At 40.0% G+C, this 18,201-nt stretch overlaps 1 protein-coding gene across 2 annotated transcripts; it reads right to left on the reverse strand.

Moving 5' to 3' along the window:
• Positions 1 to 9,115: 9,115 nt before the first annotated feature.
• ankrd29 (ankyrin repeat domain 29) lies at positions 9,116 to 16,077 on the reverse strand. 2 transcript variants are annotated; one of them, XM_080860465.1, is made up of 10 exons: positions 15,858 to 16,077; positions 15,079 to 15,189; positions 14,695 to 14,793; positions 13,908 to 14,006; positions 13,537 to 13,635; positions 12,241 to 12,339; positions 10,470 to 10,568; positions 10,236 to 10,331; positions 9,846 to 9,944; positions 9,116 to 9,585 (listed from the first exon to the last, which is right to left on the reverse strand). In XM_080860465.1, the coding sequence occupies exons 1-10, from the start codon at positions 15,867 to 15,869 to the stop codon at positions 9,505 to 9,507; spliced, it is 894 nt and encodes a 297-aa protein (XP_080716591.1). In that variant the 5' UTR covers positions 15,870 to 16,077; the 3' UTR covers positions 9,116 to 9,504. The 2 variants fall into 2 exon arrangements, with proteins under 2 accessions (XP_080716591.1, XP_080716592.1); XM_080860466.1 differs by having other exon boundaries at positions 15,915 to 16,065.
• Between the last annotated feature and the right edge of the window lie 2,124 nt (positions 16,078 to 18,201).

The raw sequence follows: 18,201 nt of genomic DNA on the forward strand, positions 1-18,201 counted from the left end.
AATTCCAAACACGTCAACAGCTACAGGCCAAAAGGCATTTTTGCTAATTACAGCGCCACCTAGAGGTCAAAGGTCACCAAATTTCTTAAGCGTCTTCCTGATGAGGTAAGCGGTCCATGTAGTAAGTTTGGTCTTAATACATGAAATCGTTGCTGAGATATGAGCCCACATCCTGTCTGGCGACTTCGTCGCAAATTTGGATTGGCTGTCACGGGCGAACGGTTTTAGTTGCGATGATGTAATCCAATAACTTTTGTGAGGCTTGGTCTGAAGATGATGTGTGTCAAGTTTGGTGTTGATCGGACAAACATTGTGACCCGTGAAGATTTTTGAAGGTTTTTGATAAAATCCAAAATGGCGGAAAATCCATCATGGCGCAAAATGACGTCATAGGGTGCGTTGAACTCGTGCTGGTCCAAGGATTCCAAGGATGCCTCATTTTTGAAAATCAAGCCAACGGGTCAAGAGTTACGTGTGTGAACGTACGTCCAACTTTGACCTGTTGGTGGCGCTAGAGCGCTACATCTGCCTACATGAAACTTGGTGAAATGAATCATGGGACTGTCCCCAATCAGTGTGCCAAATTTCACAACTTTTTACCAGACGGTTCTATGGGCTGCCATAGGATCCCAGCACAGAATAATAATAATAAGAATATAGCTGCAAGCAGCGATGGCGGTTTCCTCCTAAAAACATTGCGAACCAGGGGGAAATGTACTTTTGTGACAATTTGTAACTGTATAGAAAAATTGTCCCTTCTTTATTCACACAAAGTGTCATGTCTGTCAATAGATTCATGCTATCAATGCTTGCCAATACTGTAACTTGCTTAAGTGAATGGCAAATAGAACATAACATTTCATAATTATTTCAGTTAATTAAACAACTGCAATACCCAGTGAAATATTAAATACAACTAACTGACGTTAGTTATCAACAAAATGGCTAGCTCACAATTGATGGGCTGTCGTTACAACCATAGATATATAGAATTACTAGATAACTCACGGCGGAGTCTAGAACGTCCGCAGAGGTCGGCCATCTTACCCCGGGCAGATCGCTCACCGTAACATTGTGGTGGTAGTGAAAAATGTACTTTTTAAATAACCATAGCTTGCTCAATTTTCAACCGATTTTTAAACGGGTTGGTTTGTTATAAACGTCAGAGATGTAGCTATGACATTATATACGTATGAATAAGCATTTAATGTTCTAAACAATAGAATAATTATTCTAAGTATGTACAATATACGACAATTCAGCATGATGTCACAATAACAAATATCTTACTTCCGGGTGGCAAACTTCGCCCCTGCCCATAGTAAACCTTAACAAACCAATAGGATTTTCCATGTAATTTAACAAAGGTACGAACGAGTTTAATCATAATTATGAATATGATTACAACACGTTTTATGCGGATGATCTTGTCAACTGAAAAAAATAGACGTTCCTGATTTCGTTGCTGTTGATATTTGTTAGCGAATAACGGTAATATTGCATCGACCAAGTCATTGAAGAACATTGAAGTAAAGTCGTAGTGACTGAGATCGCTACAATATCCAACTTAACATGAACGATTTTCAGGACTGTTTGTAGCTTTCCAGCTATTTGTGTGGACACAAGAATTTGTCCATACAGATATAAATAAAGTAGGCTACCTATCTATTTCACAATAAATTATCGTATTATAACTTTACATACTTTAACTGTAATAATCACAATATCATGTTGTAATGTAGAATTTACTGTGAAATCAATAGACACAGTAAGTTACTGTGAAAAAAAATGATACAGTGATTTCACAGCATTTTGTTATTCCACAGTAATATACTCTATTCAAATCCTCCTTTGAGATAACCCAATACATTACTGTAAATTTGAACAACTGCGCTGCATTGTGGGCTGAAGAAGAGACAGTTGAACTTGGATCCACGGAGGATGATAGAAGAGCTCGAAGGTAAGTTTGACAGACAGCTTGTCACAACTTTATAATATTGTTTGTTGTCTGGGTTAGTAAATGAACGATGTTTTGGATCAAGTGTGCGAGTTATTCGATGAAGAATACGCGAATTAGCGTGAAAGTTAAAGTTAGCTAACGTTGGCCACCAGCTGCAGTAACCAGCTAAGTCATTTTAAAGGCGTTTCCCCCCGCGAAGCTTTGCCTCATATCTTTGGAAAGCTCAAATTACGTGTTTTCGTAATGGTCCCCTGATGTCTTTAAGAAGCATAGCGTGCCAGTTATTTGGTCGAGAATACGCAGTTATTAGTGCAAATATGCGCAAAAGTGAGCTAATGTTAGCCTCCAGCTGCAGCAACTAAGTAATCTCCATCTCTCAGACCACTTCTTCATTCGCTTTGATGTTCGACTCATTGAGCAACCCTCTGTCCCTCCTCCTATGGTCTCGTTCCGGCGCAACCTCCGCAAACTCTCCCCCACTCACTTTTCCTCCCTGGTTTCCTCTACTCTTCCACCTTTTTCCACCTTCTCCTCACTAGGTGTCAATGACGCCACAGAATCTCTCTGCTCCACTCTAAGCTCATGCTTGGACAGTTTGTGTCCACTTTCTACCAGACCTGCGCGAGCTACCCAGTCTCATTCATGGCTGAGTGATACCCTCCGAACGCAGCGCTCCAATCTCAGAGCGGCTGAGAGAAAGTGGCACAAATCTGCAGCACAGGACGATCTTGCAAGCTACCAGACACTGCTGGCCTCCTTCTCAACCAGCATCACTGCTGCTAAAAAAACTTTTTTCAATGACAAAATCAACAGTGCAACTGATGCTCGGAAACTATTTTCCACCTTCAAAACTCTGCTCTACCCTCCTCCTCCTCCCCCAGCTACTAACCTCACAGCCGATAACTTTGCTTCCTTCTTCACAGAGAAAGTGGCAGCCATTGGGAAACAATTCGACCAACTGTCTTCCCCCCCTAAGGGCGCTACCATCAATAACTCATCTTTTCCCTCCTTCACCCCCCTCACTGAGAGTGAGGTCTCCAAAATCCTAGCAGGTAGCCGTCCAACTACATGCCCGCTGGACCCTATCCCATCCAACATCCTTCAAGCCATTTCCCCTGCCGTCCTACCGGCAATAACACAGGTGATTAATGCCTCTTTTAGTTCTGCAACATTTCCTTCTTCATTCAAGGTGGCTCGGGTGACGCCGCTGCTCAAAAAGCCGTCTCTCGATCCCACTCAGGTGGAAAACTACCGACCGGTCTCACTTCTCACTCTCCTATCTAAAACACTTGAGAGGGCAGCCTCCAAACAGGTCACAGAGTTCCTGTCAACAAACAATCTCCTCGATCCAAACCAGTCTGGATTCAAAAGCGGTCACTCCACCGAAACAGCCCTGCTATCTGTGACAGAGGCTTTAAAAACAGCTAGAGCAGCAGCTCAATCCTCAGTTCTTGTCCTGCTTGACCTATCAGCTGCGTTTGATACAGTCAACCACCGCATTCTTCTGTCCATACTTTCAAGTATGGGCATCTCAGGCAAGGCGCACTCCTGGTTTGAATCGTACCTCTCTGGGCGCTCATTCAAGGTGTCATGGCAAGGTCATCTATCTGTACCCCACCACCTCACCACTGGGGTGCCCCAGGGGTCTGTAATGGGACCACTTCTCTTTGCCATCTACACCACCTCGCTGGGCCCCATCATCCGCTCGCATGGTTTTTCCTACCACTGTTATGCCGATGATACTCAACTGGTTCTGTCCTTCCCTCCTGAGGACAACACTGTTTCGGCACGGATCTCAGACTGTCTTGCTGATATATCCACATGGATGAAAAACCACCACCTTCAGCTGAACCTGGCCAAAACAGAACTGATGGTCTTCCCAGCCAAACAGTTCATCCACCACAACATCAACATCAAGACTGACTCTTTATCTCTGGCTCCATCCAAAACAGCAAGAAACCTCGGGGTCATTATTGACGACCAACTAACCTTCACAGCCCACATTGCCTCTGTCGCGAGGTCATGCCGCTTTGCGCTTTACAACATCCGCAAAATCAGGCCGTACCTAACCCAGTATGCCACCCAGCTCCTGGTGCAAACCTTGGTGGGTTCCCGCCTCGACTACTGCAACGCCCTCCTAACGGGCCTGCCGGCATGCGTGGTAAAACCACTACAGATGATCCAGAACGCAGCGGCGCGCCTGGTGTTCAACCAACCAAAGAGGGCACATGTCACCCCGCTACTCACTGAGCTCCACTGGCTGCCAGTAGCTGCTCGCATCAAATTCAAGTCACTTATGCTTGCCTACAAAGTGCTTACTGGGTCTGCTCCCACCTACCTAAATGCTCTTGTAAGGGCAAATGTCACACCCAGGACGCTGCGCTCATCCAGTGAGCGTCGTCTGGCACTGCCCCCAGTGCAAGCAAGGCAATCCAGACTATTCTCAGTTGTAGTTCCACGTTGGTGGAACGACCTGCCTAGCACTACCAGAGCAGGAGCGTCCCTCCCTACCTTTAAGAAACTCTTGAAGACCCAACTCTTCAAAGAGCACCTCTCTTCCTAAACTGGCACCTTGGCTCAACCTGCACTTAAGCAGCAACAGGCCCGCACTTCTTTTTTTATTCTTTCTATGTCGTTTTATAAGCAATATTTATGGTTACACCAGGTTTTTTAATGCTCTTAGCTTGATTGTTCTCCCTTGTACGTCGCTTTGGACAAAAGCGTCTGCTAAATGACTAAATGTAAATGTAAAATGTAATTTCAAAGCTGTGTTTCTCCAAAAAGCTCGCATCACAGACAATACAGTATTTTATATCTTAGGAAGGTGCAAACTATGTGTTTTCATTTGGTGGTCTTTACATGTCAATAGGAAGGATATGCATGAGTATTTGCTAGACTACTATCTCTCAGTATCTGTCAGTAATTGCTCTCCATTCTTTTTCAGAGGCAGTTAACAAGAGTGGAGCAGGCTGTTGAGGTAAAAAGAACACCTTGCCAAAGGGGCAAAAAACCGATTTCATCTGATGGGGAAAATAAGTGTTTCTCTTTTTACTATTGTTCTTTGATCCGTCATTGAATGTTTCATCAAACTAGCCAATTACATTTTGATCAAATTAAGCTTATATTCATGAATCACTACAAAGTTGCTATAGTTGATATTTATATTTAAGGATGATATTTTCTTAAAATATATTTATGAACTGTATTTTAAGGTCTTTGCCCTACGATGGAAGCCAATTTCTTATATCAATCTGGCTTGGCTTTCAATACTAATTTATTTGGTGTACGATTTGGTTAAAGGGGAAGGGGCACCACTGCATGTGCCTTTAAAAACAATGCAATATAAAATCTGTAAAACTGAAAGTTGTCTTTGCTTATTGTTTACAGGTGCATCTTGGGCATTTACTCAGAACAAGGCTCGAAGGAGAGGCGTGGACTTTGAGTGGTCTTTGTAAATGTGAATTTGTCGTGTGCATTTTTATAAATCACAGTTTACAAGTCAAATTTGCAGTATTTTGCAGAGTTATTTAAATTGTAAATGTACAGTACATTTCTGGCTACTAGTTGCATTACCTTTACAGTAAAAAGCATAACATAACAGACAAATACTGTAATTTATATACAGCAAGACGATGTAATTCCACAGCTACATACCGCTATATCACAGTAATCCAATGGCATGACAACTGTGAAGTTACAATATACCGCTGTAGTTGCATTGCATTTTGCTGTGAAATGTTTACATGTAATTACTGTGAAACATGTACAGTACTTTACTGTGAAATATTTAAAATAAATAACTGTGAAATTACTGTGAAAGCAATGCAACTAGTAGCCAGTAATTTACTGTAAAAGTACAGTACCCACAACCTCTCCGGTCAGCCAGGTCTGCCTGTGTCTGCCTCTTTCGATGGCGAGGCGGTGCTTGTACATTGTCATGGTTTTCCTGAGTTTTTGTGTTTTGTTAACTGTCTTTTACTGTATTCAGGTAATAAAAACACCTTGTGCATGTGTGTATTTATTACACCTATCTGTTCTGTTTAATGTTATTTTCACATGAAAACCCATGGTTATAATTATAATTATTCATAAGTATGCAGTGTCATAAATACATCTCTGTACAGGGTGGGGATTTCAACATGCATCATTTCTTGATGTATATTTGTATAGGGAAATATTGTACCTACTTTATATCATTATTGTCAGTGAAGCACAGTTGCAAGCCAGTTTAAAGACATATTATGACGTCATGATGTCCCAATGTAAGTCAATGGGAAACATTTTATTAGTTTTTCTTTAATGTTTTAAAAAGTAACGTTTAAAAATATGAGAAATACATAATCCTAGTGTCCTTTACAAGACCTACACAACACATTTTGAATGAAGTTTCTACGTTAAGGTGTTCGAGCTGAATTAAGCACAGAAGTCTGTACAAAGAATAATAAGTATAAGAAACGAAGGAATAACAATACGGGGCATTTCATGCACTGTAAGTATTTATATTTATATAGTGTCATAGCTACATCTCTGACGTTTATAACAAACCAACCCGTTTAAAAATCGGTTGAAAATTGAGCAAGCTATGGTTATTTAAAAAGTACATTTTTCACTACCACCACAATGTTACGGTGAGCGATCTGCCCGGGGTAAGATGGCCGACCTCTGCGGACGTTCGACTCCGTTGGCCGGCAACGCGGATAATGTATCTAGTAATTCTATATGTCTATGGTTACAACCTTCAAGCTGCCCATAAAACCAAAATGGCATTTTATTTTGTTTGAGTTTTACCTTATCTAAGTGGGCAAAGACCATTTCTTTTCCACTTGGCCTAAAAAAACATATGTCCAAAAGAAGCAGTCAAACCGTAATAATGTCAACCGCTAAAAACCATACTGGTCTGATATTGCCATTCCATACTGAATATTCTGTCAAATTCAAAAAATGTTGCGACATAGCATGCTATTTCAGATGAAAGTTGTGTGGTAGCCTGGCTATGTAAACATTACAAAAAAGGTGACCGATTGTTTGACCGAACGCGTTAATTCACTGAACAAATACTTTCAAATTACTCTTCGACCACTTGTTAGTCATGTCATCCATTCAAATAGCTGTGAATCAATCAATATTTATACAACTTTAACTGTGATGTGTTTTAGTTTCATTTCACACGTCATTTACTGTATTATCAAGCCATAGCCGCTTGTCAACATTCCACATACAATTTGAACTAGGCCTAACTACGTCACTGCCATATACGCTGAGATAGTTGCCCCCCCATGGATAGAGAACCTGGAAGATTATCTCTGCTTTGCAAGATATTAATTATAGGCTAACATCCACAACACAATACGAAACCACATCTAACATCCACAATACGAAACCAAAAAGCGATGCTGGAAGATGTCAATAAAGCTTTACTTTTCATTCATCAACGCAAACGAACTGTGTCAAAGTTCTATCCTTTGGTTAAATCACTTTCTGAACACATCTAGCTATTGCCTCTGTTAATTGCCTTCTAGTCGAGCCCTGCAACTATGCTAATATTTAAAGCTTACACAATTACCTCTGCAAACACATGAACATCACAGCATGAACGGGGCCGAACTTTTCTGTCCAAGCCCAATCAGCGTTCAACAGAGTAATAACCAAGCCCAGCCCAAGTCCGCCAGAAATTTGAACAACACAATTAGTTACATGACGAACAAATAACCTAACTGTACATGCACATACATTACATTAACTTCACTCGCCGTCCCACAAGTCAAAATGTTTTATACCTTGCTATGCTAAAAGACATAGCCCATTGCTTACGAACACACATTAATTCAGCACCTCAACTTTACACAGCAACCGAGAATACAAACACAATTCAATTGTATTGAATTGAACATACAAATTAAACAGTAGTAGACATGCTTCCATTACTTACGGTCAAATGTAAATGACAATCTTCTAGACTCCAAAAAAATCGTGTACATTGCTCAGTGACAAAATGGTTGTCTGTTCACCTTCCAGCGTTGTTATGGGTACCATGTGTCGTCACTGTGTCTAAACCACGCGGCGCAAAGGCACACATTCCTTTGAGAATCACCCTAGCTCTTACTCAACCATGCGTATTTCAAATATTCACCAAAAATCTACTTTTCATCTTACAGTCAATTTTTTTTTTTATTTGTGTTCTAAACATTCTCAAGTGTCTTCACATGAACTTGTGATTCAATCAGAGTATCACTTTTTGACCTGTTGATGTGTAAAGCATTGTTTTAGCGTTAACAATTTATCCAATTTGCTTTAAATCAATCATTTTTGAAGATATGAAGTTGCCTTTGCACATGGCAACATGTTGTAGTGTCTTCTAGTGACATATCAAGTTTGGTGTTGATTTGTCAAAGATTTGCCAAGATATGACTTCACTTCCTGTTTGGCGACTTTTCAGCTGAATTTGAGTGGCTGTACCAGACAAACGGTTGTGAGGATCAAAATTATTTCCATAACTTTTGTGAGGCTAGGTCTGAAGATCATGTCTGGTGATTTTGAAGAATATTTGCCAAAAATTGTAGGAGGAGAAGGCTTTCAAAGGTTTTTGATAAAACCGGAAATAGCGGAAGATCTATACACCGGACGCTTTCGCGGAGCGGGGTCCGATTATTCGTCTTGATCCAGGGAATCCAATGGTACCTCATTTTTGAAAATCGGTCATACGGTTCAAAAGCTGCGTGTGTTAAAACAAGTCCAACTTTGGCCTGTTGGTGGCGCTAGAGTGGTCTAATGAGAGCCATGAAAATTGGTGTGAATGAAGAAGGGACTGTCCTTAATGAGTGTGCCAAATTTCACAAAAAGTTACCATATGGTTCTAGGGGCTGCCATTGACTCCCATGGTACAAGAATTTTTGCCTACAATAACAATAGGTTACCTCCCTACGGAGGAAACCTAAAAACATAGAAACACAATAGGTTTCTGCAGCTTCGCTGCATGAACCCTAATTATAATTAGCCTTTAACAGCATACATATCACACACCTCAAAGCAATTCAGGTGGAAAAGAAAAGGCAAAATAACCCAAACTTGCATGATAATGCCATTCATAGTGGTAAAAGGTTTAAGTTAAATAATTATCTTATGGTTATGTTATTTACAGTAACAAGGTCTCTCACATATTACCCAACAATTTATTCCATATGAAATAAACTTCAGTTAGTAACATATCCACCAGTACCCAGCAAATATCTTCATTAAGGCAATACTTGTTTGTATAGAATGAAGTTGTTGTGACAAGAAGTATGAGTACAATTTGTTAATCTAGTTATGAGTTCAGAAGAAAATTGCACCGTGTTGCCCAGACATGTCACGTGGACAGGAGTTGAGAGACCATGTTTTGTAGTCCATATTTTCATAAAGCTTCAGTTGCAAACAAGCACCATAAAATATATCCTCTTAAATATCACTGGAATATCCAAACTGCTTTGCTATCTGACCTCTAGCAGGAAGGACATTATTTCTAAGGAAACCCATGGACAAATGTGAGGACCAGGGTAAAATGGTCATCAACTTCCATTGGCGATGCTGGGTCGTAGAAGCCAAAGAATTCGGTCGTTCTTAGTAAGATCAGCAGGGAGATCATTATTCTGTTGGGAAAACCAACAAACCCGATTAATAGTGACATTGCAACACTCACGATCTACAGCAAATACATCTGCAACAAACACATCTGGAGCAAATACAAGCAGTCAGAGAGAAATACAAACACTACAGACATCTTTCCATTGCTTTGGCAATCTTTGTTTGCATATCCTGACTATATGTGTTTTTAATGCTTTATTTGCATGCTTGAGTTTCCTTGACAATTTGTGACCCTTATCTCAGATTTAACATTTGTGATACCCACATTATTCGCTACAAATGGATCCGCATTTGCTCCCAGCAAAAGTGATACAGTCTTAGGATTCCCCCCCATGACAGCTGCATGAAGGGGTGTTGAACCATTCTGCAATGAAGAAACAAAATAACTTAATCCATAACAAATGACTTCTTTACTTCATTCAACAGGCTGCTTTACCACCTTGCTGTTTACAATAAGGTTAATTTATTGTTAGCAATATATTATGAGATGACTAATGTTCCATATTTATTTTGATTGTATAGTACAAATATGAGAGCTTCCAGTGAATTACTCTGTAGAACTAGCAAGTTCTATAACTAGTTGGTATGCTTTGGTGTCTTAATTACAGGGCTTAAAACAAAAAGTTCAAAAGTGATTAAAATACATAGTTACAACCTTCAAAATACCCAGAGAGGGGGAGAACTTCAGAAGCTCCTCAATCACTTTATTTTGTCCTTTAAATGCAGCCTTGAATAGGGCTGTGGAACCATCCTATTAACACACACAAGATCCACAAGGAGACAAAGATTGGAGACAAGCTAATTAATGTATAGGGCCTATTCAAAACCTAACAACATCTATTAAGACCATTCTCAGTGCTGTTGTAATGTGAGGAGTGAGAGTGTTTACCTTTCTGTCAGCGTCACGATCGGCACCACGAAGAAGTAAAACCTTCACCACCTCACTGTGGCCCATCTGGGCGGCCATCCACAAGGGGGCAGTCCCATCCTGAGGCAGAGCAGAAATGATGAGACATGGCATTGATTTTACAGATGTGGATTAACACTAGGGGGCATAGCTCAATGGCAGAAGTTCGGGTAAATACTGCCTATTCTGCTTGGGTGGGTTGTCTTGAACTCTGGTGATGAATTAAAACATTTAGTTTGGTCCTGGTGCAGGAGCAATTTTCTTAGGGTGGCATAAGGATTATAAGGGTGAGCAATATCAATGCTTAGGTTTTCTACACATGTGCATGCACTCATAGTAGTCGAACTGTGCGATCATTTGCAATTTAAATATGTATGTTAAAATACATAATAATGTAAGTTAGTGTAAGAATACTTACTAACATCAAGTTAGGCCTGTCAGCCCAAATTATGTAACTTTTCAATGACATAAAAATAGTATCCTATAAGCATTGTGTGTTATATCTATAGGCTATGGACGTAATGAATATACTATCCGGATATAAAGCTACACAGCATAAGGTAAGTCCAATTTAAGTGCTTTACACACATGTTTACTCAAAATATTAATAACATATACGTTCAGTGTATTCCAAAATTCATTAGATGCTACCTCATATGATCAAGATATTACTTTAATAAGCAGTAACATGACCAGGATGTCATTGTGGGGTTACCATTTACCATTTAAAACTCACACTTCTCAAGCATTAAGAGATGAAAAAGACCACAGAAATGCATGGTATAATGCACTGATTTTCTATAATGGACACTACTGAGGACCTGGTGAAGGCTTTGGAAGGTGGAGCGCAGACTGAAGCTTCATGGAGAACAAAACGTGATTGGATAATATTCACTTTCCCCCTCACTGTCACAGTGTTTAGTGGGAGTATGAAGTAAAATAACCAATTTTTGATTTTTTTTTTTTGCATCAACACTTGCATCAAAAACGTTTTTTTTTTTTTTATATATATATATATAAATATGATCCCATCTCAAAACTGGGGTGACAATTCATTGTCGTTATGGTGGAAAATGTCACCCTGTGCAACCCCAGTCGATCCGCCCCTGTCCAGGTGTTCAAATTCATCAACATAAACACAGCTCACATATCTGCCATATCTTATGCATTCATGGGCTCTGAGCAGCCCTGTGCATTGTCTCTGGGATATCCCAGTGTCAGCACATCTACACACATACAGTTGTAAATGATACATTCGATTCATTTATATGAGTTTATTGAATGTGTATCACACTTTACGAATGTTATATTGCTAGACCTCTCAAATGGGTGCATTCATAGGATAGGCTATATTGATCTCAACAACAACAGCTTGTCATGACACATGACAAGCTACAATTAAGTGCCAACCAATTAAACAGTTTTGAACAACAGATGAAACACTACAGTTTATTCCTGGGACAAGCACTTTTGGCAATCAGGTTGAAGGGTTGAAGGGTTAAGATCAGCTTGGGTATGTGCGTGTGTGAGTATGTTTATGAGTGTGACCATAAATATGGTAAATTCCGTGTAAGTAAAAAAAACGTATTTTCAAATGATAAATCAAATGTAGTCAGACATTACATTAATTGCTGAAGTGCTTAGACACTAATGGAAGTTCTCCATCATAAATCTACTTATTTTGGCGCCAACCTCCACTTACATAATCCACATGAAGTAACTGACATCAATGGCATAGGCGGTAACCACTGACCTCACGCAGGTGGTTCACTTTTGCTCCAGATGATATCAGCTGACGCACAACTGTCACATGACCTTGTTGGGCAGCAAGAAATAGAGAGGTGGCTCCATCCTGAAACGTGATATGCATGTCACGCAGTGTACAGCTAGTCATACATTGGGTGTGTTGACCAACAGAACATTTAAAAATAGTCACAGTAAGGGAGATCCTCTTGAGAGGACTGCTCTGTGTAATGGGTAGCAGTAGCAGAGAGTAGTTTAACTTCACAGAGAACAGAACTTGCTATTTTGTATATAGCCAACAAGATGGATGTAGGGGGAACATATCCAGCACTTTCAAAGACATGCAATTATATTCCCTGCAATTTTCTGAAGATAAATGCTGTCAAAATTAGGCTACATATGACACTACCTTATAATACTAATTTGTGACCTTAGGCTTGGCCTTGCCAATTAAAGTGACTTAGCTCACTAGGTTGTCTAATTACAGCCTGTAATCAAATGATGGCAACAAAAAATGGGAGAGCATTTTCTTTTTACAAAAGGTTGCCTTGATTTATGATAATGTGATAGTCATATTGTCCAGAGTGGTTATCAAATCAAATAAAACTTTATTTATACAGCGCATTTCATACCAGGAGGTAACATAATACGCTATCAAACCAATCACTTTACGGAGGATTATTAGTATCCTAGATAATTCTGTAGATAGTTGGTCATGTTGTAAATTGCACAAAGGATAATGTTTAAGTAGGCCTCGGGTGGATAGACACTTTTTTGCTTTTAATACACATTAGATTAGATTCAACTTTATTGTCATTGCACAGAGTACAAGTACTGAGACAACGAAATGCAGTTTAGCATCTAACCAGAAGTGCAAAATAGCAATAAAAGTGCAGAGTATGTGCAAATGTAGGGTGGAATAAGTGAATAAATATGATATGTACAGTCAGAGTTAGAATATGACACAGAATTGTAATATAAACAGAATTGAATAGCAGCAATTGAGGTAGGAGTGAGGTATGATAAATGCTCTACAGAAAACCATGGGGTTGACCTGGGGCTGACTTGGGCCATGGGGGTACCACAGGACTGCAGTGGACACAAATAAAGACACAATGGACTGAGTCCCTCTGCTTGCTGAGTCAGCCCCAGGCATCCTCCAAATTCAGTGCCACCCCTGTCAGGCCCACCCCTCTGTGTGGCACACACGTGAATCAGAGCACCAGAGACCCCTGATCTTCTACTGAACATACTTAATGCCATATTCAACTGGAAGGGCTTTCAGCAGCATGCTGGAAATACTCACATTTAGCTGGTCATGGACATTCGCCCCATTCTTCAGTAAGGTCTCGACAACTTTGCTGTGGCCATACTGGCTAGCAGCCGAAAGGGCTGTGCCACCATCCTGTACAAACACCATTTGCACCTCATTTTGTTAACATGATTACCGATGTGATAATTGGTAGGTAACCAGATATCATGCGGACAGAAAGGTCTAACACTGAACACGAACACACACACACGCACACACACACACACACTCACACACACACACACACACACACACACACACACACACACACACACACACACACACACACACACTGTTAAACTCACTCTCGTTATCTACTTCATGCTCAAGTTAACACATGAATGAAAGCAGGTTACTCTGAATACCTTTGTCCGGAATTCTGTGGAGGCCCCAAACTCAAACAGAAACTTGACAATATCATCATGGCCCTGCTGAGCAGCGAAGAAGAGTGCAGTGGAGCCTGTCTAGAATAACATCAAAGTAGAAGACACATAGACAGCATCGTCAGCTGGCCTTCAAGGCATCAAAGAGACAGACACACTAAGCATGACATATAATTTAGCCTTCGGTCCTCACTTGGCAAATGTTGAGGTGATTGCACCAATTATCTTCCAAGTCTATTTGCCCCATGAACTTCAAGTCATTGCTTTTTATGATGGTACGTCTTCACAGAAGCCATCACACTAACATTGATCTATAGCAGTCAAGGAACATTTTCCACATTAATAATGCAAAGACATGCCGTTATTTCTCCTTGCATGGCTCAACAAGTCATCTTTCCAGGAAGTGAACTGTTATGTTTTTGAGGTAGCTGACAGCAGCTAAAAAGACAAATATCCTTTTGCAGCTTGATAAATCTGATATAAGCACCTGATATGAGTAAATCAAAACACTCTTACTGTCTGGTACTGTGGAGAACTATTAGTGTTAATTATGTTTTGTTGAAGTGTCTGTTTTGTAAACATGAACGGTTCATCTCCCTCTGACACCTATGCACTTGCAAATACAGATCTGAGAATGGATCCAGCTATGCACCCTTTGAAATTCTGTCCCTCTGTATGGCGCGTGTGTCTTTCCGTTCCATTGGTTTATAGTAACTATTGTGATCTGAGACTTTGACTGTTAAGAGTGTGTCTTGAATTATCTGAATACCTCTCTTTGCAAGTTGATGTCTGCACCCTGCATTACAAGCTCCCGGGCACAATCATGATGTCCGCTGTATGAGGCCACCATAAGGGCTGTCGTGCCATACTGGAGAGGGTAAACAACAACATCACAAACCATCATCATAAATTTCTGTATACATTACTAGAAACTCTGTTGTATAGGAAAAAGCATTAACGTAAAAAGTATGTACACATACAGTCTGAATGTATACCATGGCAATCTGTCATTTTTACACATCCGAGCATGTCAGATACAATTTTTAAAATGAAAAACATGTAAACTAATGGCTTTTCTGAACATCCAGCATCATACTATACATAATTATACAGGCCCACACACACTGCCTTTTGTAATAAATGCTAGTCATACACAGTCTTTGCAGTCGGCATCTACGCGCCCGCTGTTGAGAAGCAGCTGTAGCAGAGCCAAGTTCCCCTTCCGTGCTGCCCAAAATACTGCGTTGGCGAGGGGCGTCTCCTTCTGCAAAACACACGTAAATAAATGTCACACATGGCCATTACAATACACACAGAACCGTGACGTGGTCATCCGCCTGTCTATATTTGCACACATAGTCCTGCCGTTCATTACATGGCCTTTGCATTTAAGCAGCCCAGTCAAAACAGCCGACTCTCAAGCTATTCCATGGACACATGGGTTTTGTCGGATGTGTGTGCATGAATGCAGATGCGAAATAAACTGTTTGTATGCAATGACAGAAGTGAATAGCTTACGCGTAATATCAGGAGACAAAGAATAAAGAAATGGTGTGACGCTGTATAGCACGTTAGAGAACACGACAGGCAGGATTTTTTACTGATCACTATTCCTTTCCATTTTGTACGCTGGTCGTCTGGCAGAGTGGCTAACTGCGCAGACTGTGTTAAAGAGTAATTTGTCTGTGCATTGAAATGTCTTGAGAGCACAAGGATAAGGCATCAGCAGAGATTTATATTGTAGTGAACACTGGCGACATTGCGAAGTATTTCTCATGCCAGCGAAATCGGCTACCTTATTCGCCTTCGGCTACAAAATGTCAGTAGCAAGGTGGACTGCTTGTCAGTGCTACAGTACCGTCGCAACTCGTCATAGCTGCTTGTATCATGAGCTAAGAAAGCTTGAATATAGAGATTGAAAAGGGTTCTCACCTTGAACGACATCCTCCGTGTCCTATTCACGACTCATTGCTATGGGTGAAGACTTACCGACGACTAACTTCCAGGACCGGTGATGTTTAGATGGATCAAAGACGCTGTCCTCCCCAAAACCCGTTGACGTTGCTGTAAAAACTATCTCGCAGTCACATCAAGCCAACCAGCCAAGGATGTGTTGTTGCTCTTTACGTCTCTCCGATCGAATGGCACCCTAAATCCCCTGATGGCCGCGCACACCGAGAGCCATAGAGATATTTTCATGAAATTGTTAATGTTGTACCTATAATAGCCCTTAAATATTGTAATATCTAATAACGATAAAATAATGTGGTTGTTAAACTTCATGCTGAAAAAAATCCACACCCTTTCAAATCAATCATATACATCGTATTACTGAAATAAATCAATGTTTCTATGTTATGAATGTGACACAAAATACACGTCTGTAACCAAATCTGTTTTAGTTTTTTTTTAACATAACCTTTCGCTGTCTGTAAAATTATGGTACGTTGAATTTAAGTATGAATAGATGTTGAATCTTAAGCATATCTCTCTCTCTCTCTCTCTCTCTCTCTCTCTCTCTCTCTCTCTCTCGCTCTCTCTCTAACTCTCTCATCTTGTGTCTGTACTAGCTACAGGTTGGTATTGAGCTCAGTTACATTTGATATGTGGTTTTGGTTTGGTTTTTGTTGGTTCTTGTGGCTGTTAAATGCCATATTTGTGGCTGTTGCAGGTTGATTGTTGAGAGATGATTTCTCATACACACAACTTTCATAAAGCGAGACAACATGCAAAGTGATTTTGTGATATTTTTCTAAAGGCTCAGTTTGGGTGTATAACATGCTTTTTCCACTTCCTTTTGATTTTTTCTACTGGCATTTTACATTCATTCAACCGTAACCTTTAATTGATGGGCTAAACTATAGTGATGTATGGACTTTCATGACCATAATGAAAGGTGTTTCACTGTAGAGCATCAGTGCTGTCATTATTTTTAAGATATGCTAAAAGTGCTCTTGCAAGCACTGAACACACCAGATATTTGACTTAATGCTTGCTAAAGGAACTTTGTGTATTTGATAAAATACCTGATATATACTATATAATAAATCTATATTGATTGATTCACCATAGTACCATATCCATAGTATAGAATATAGACTTAATTCTGTAAGTCTTTTGAAGAGTCTTAGTGTGTCGGTATGTAGTAAAGCGGTTCTGAAACTGGTATATGTTGCGTGTTAGGTTACACAATGTAGCTAAATGAAAGAATGCACACCAAATAAACTCTAACATGCAGGGCCCCTAATTGGTCTTTATAGGTCCATTATAGGTTTTTGAGAGGATTTCATCATACCTGCCGGCATGAAACTCATATTTCACACAGCGTTTTAGCTGTCATTTTCATTATAATACCCTGGAGGGCTCACTTTTCAACACATAATTATCTCCTCACAAACTGTTATTATCTGGGTTGTCCCAGCACACAGCACATCATTTTTCTATAAATGTATGCTTCAAAATGGTGCCATAATTTGGACAGGTGGGTTGTTTTGATTAGCCACTGACAAATACACCTGACTGGCACTGGCTGTTTGCCATGCACTTGGTTTGAACTGCATTTGCACAGATACACAATTTAACAGCCCTTCAGAGCAGAAAAATAACAAGTTTTGACCCGTTTCAAGTCAGACGTAAGGCGTTAATGGTATGCTGGCACGAAAAAGTAGAGGTGTGAGTCCTGGTTTAAAAGAGGTCTGTGTTTTTCCTGAATCTACAGTCTCTTCAAGAGATGTTTAGATAAGTACAAAATGACACATTTGTGTGATTCTTGAGCTTTAGGGGTTTAACTCAAATTTCAGTGAGTGTACATCAATATCATCACTATCAAATGAGAGTATGAGCTGTAGTCCTTTTTACACCATATACGCATTATAGGTTTTAATACAGGCTAAAATAAACTTAAATGAAGCCACCCTATTGAATATGTTGTTGCACCTTCATTTGACTCCTTTCAGTCTGTGACTTACAGTCATCATTAGAGTATCTTCTCTGCTGCAGCATGGTGCATTATAAGGTATATTTTGCATTCATTTTCAGTTCTTGCTTGTTTCAGCTACTATGCTGTGCTTCTATGTTTTAATTCTGGTCTGGTCTGAGGTCAGGAAGGGGCATCTCTCTTTACTTCTCTTTGCTTCAGTGTCATCCAATGAGTTTTAATACATTTCAATGGATGTCAGCAGGCAAAACATGTCTGTGTTCTTCCATAATCATCCTGCAGATTTATTGATAGGGTGGGTAGATGGATAGAAGAAATAGTATTGTTTGGATTATGATC

Source organism: Sprattus sprattus (genome assembly GCF_963457725.1).
Source record: "Sprattus sprattus genome assembly, chromosome: 2".
Taxonomy (NCBI): Eukaryota; Metazoa; Chordata; class Actinopteri; order Clupeiformes; family Clupeidae; genus Sprattus; species Sprattus sprattus.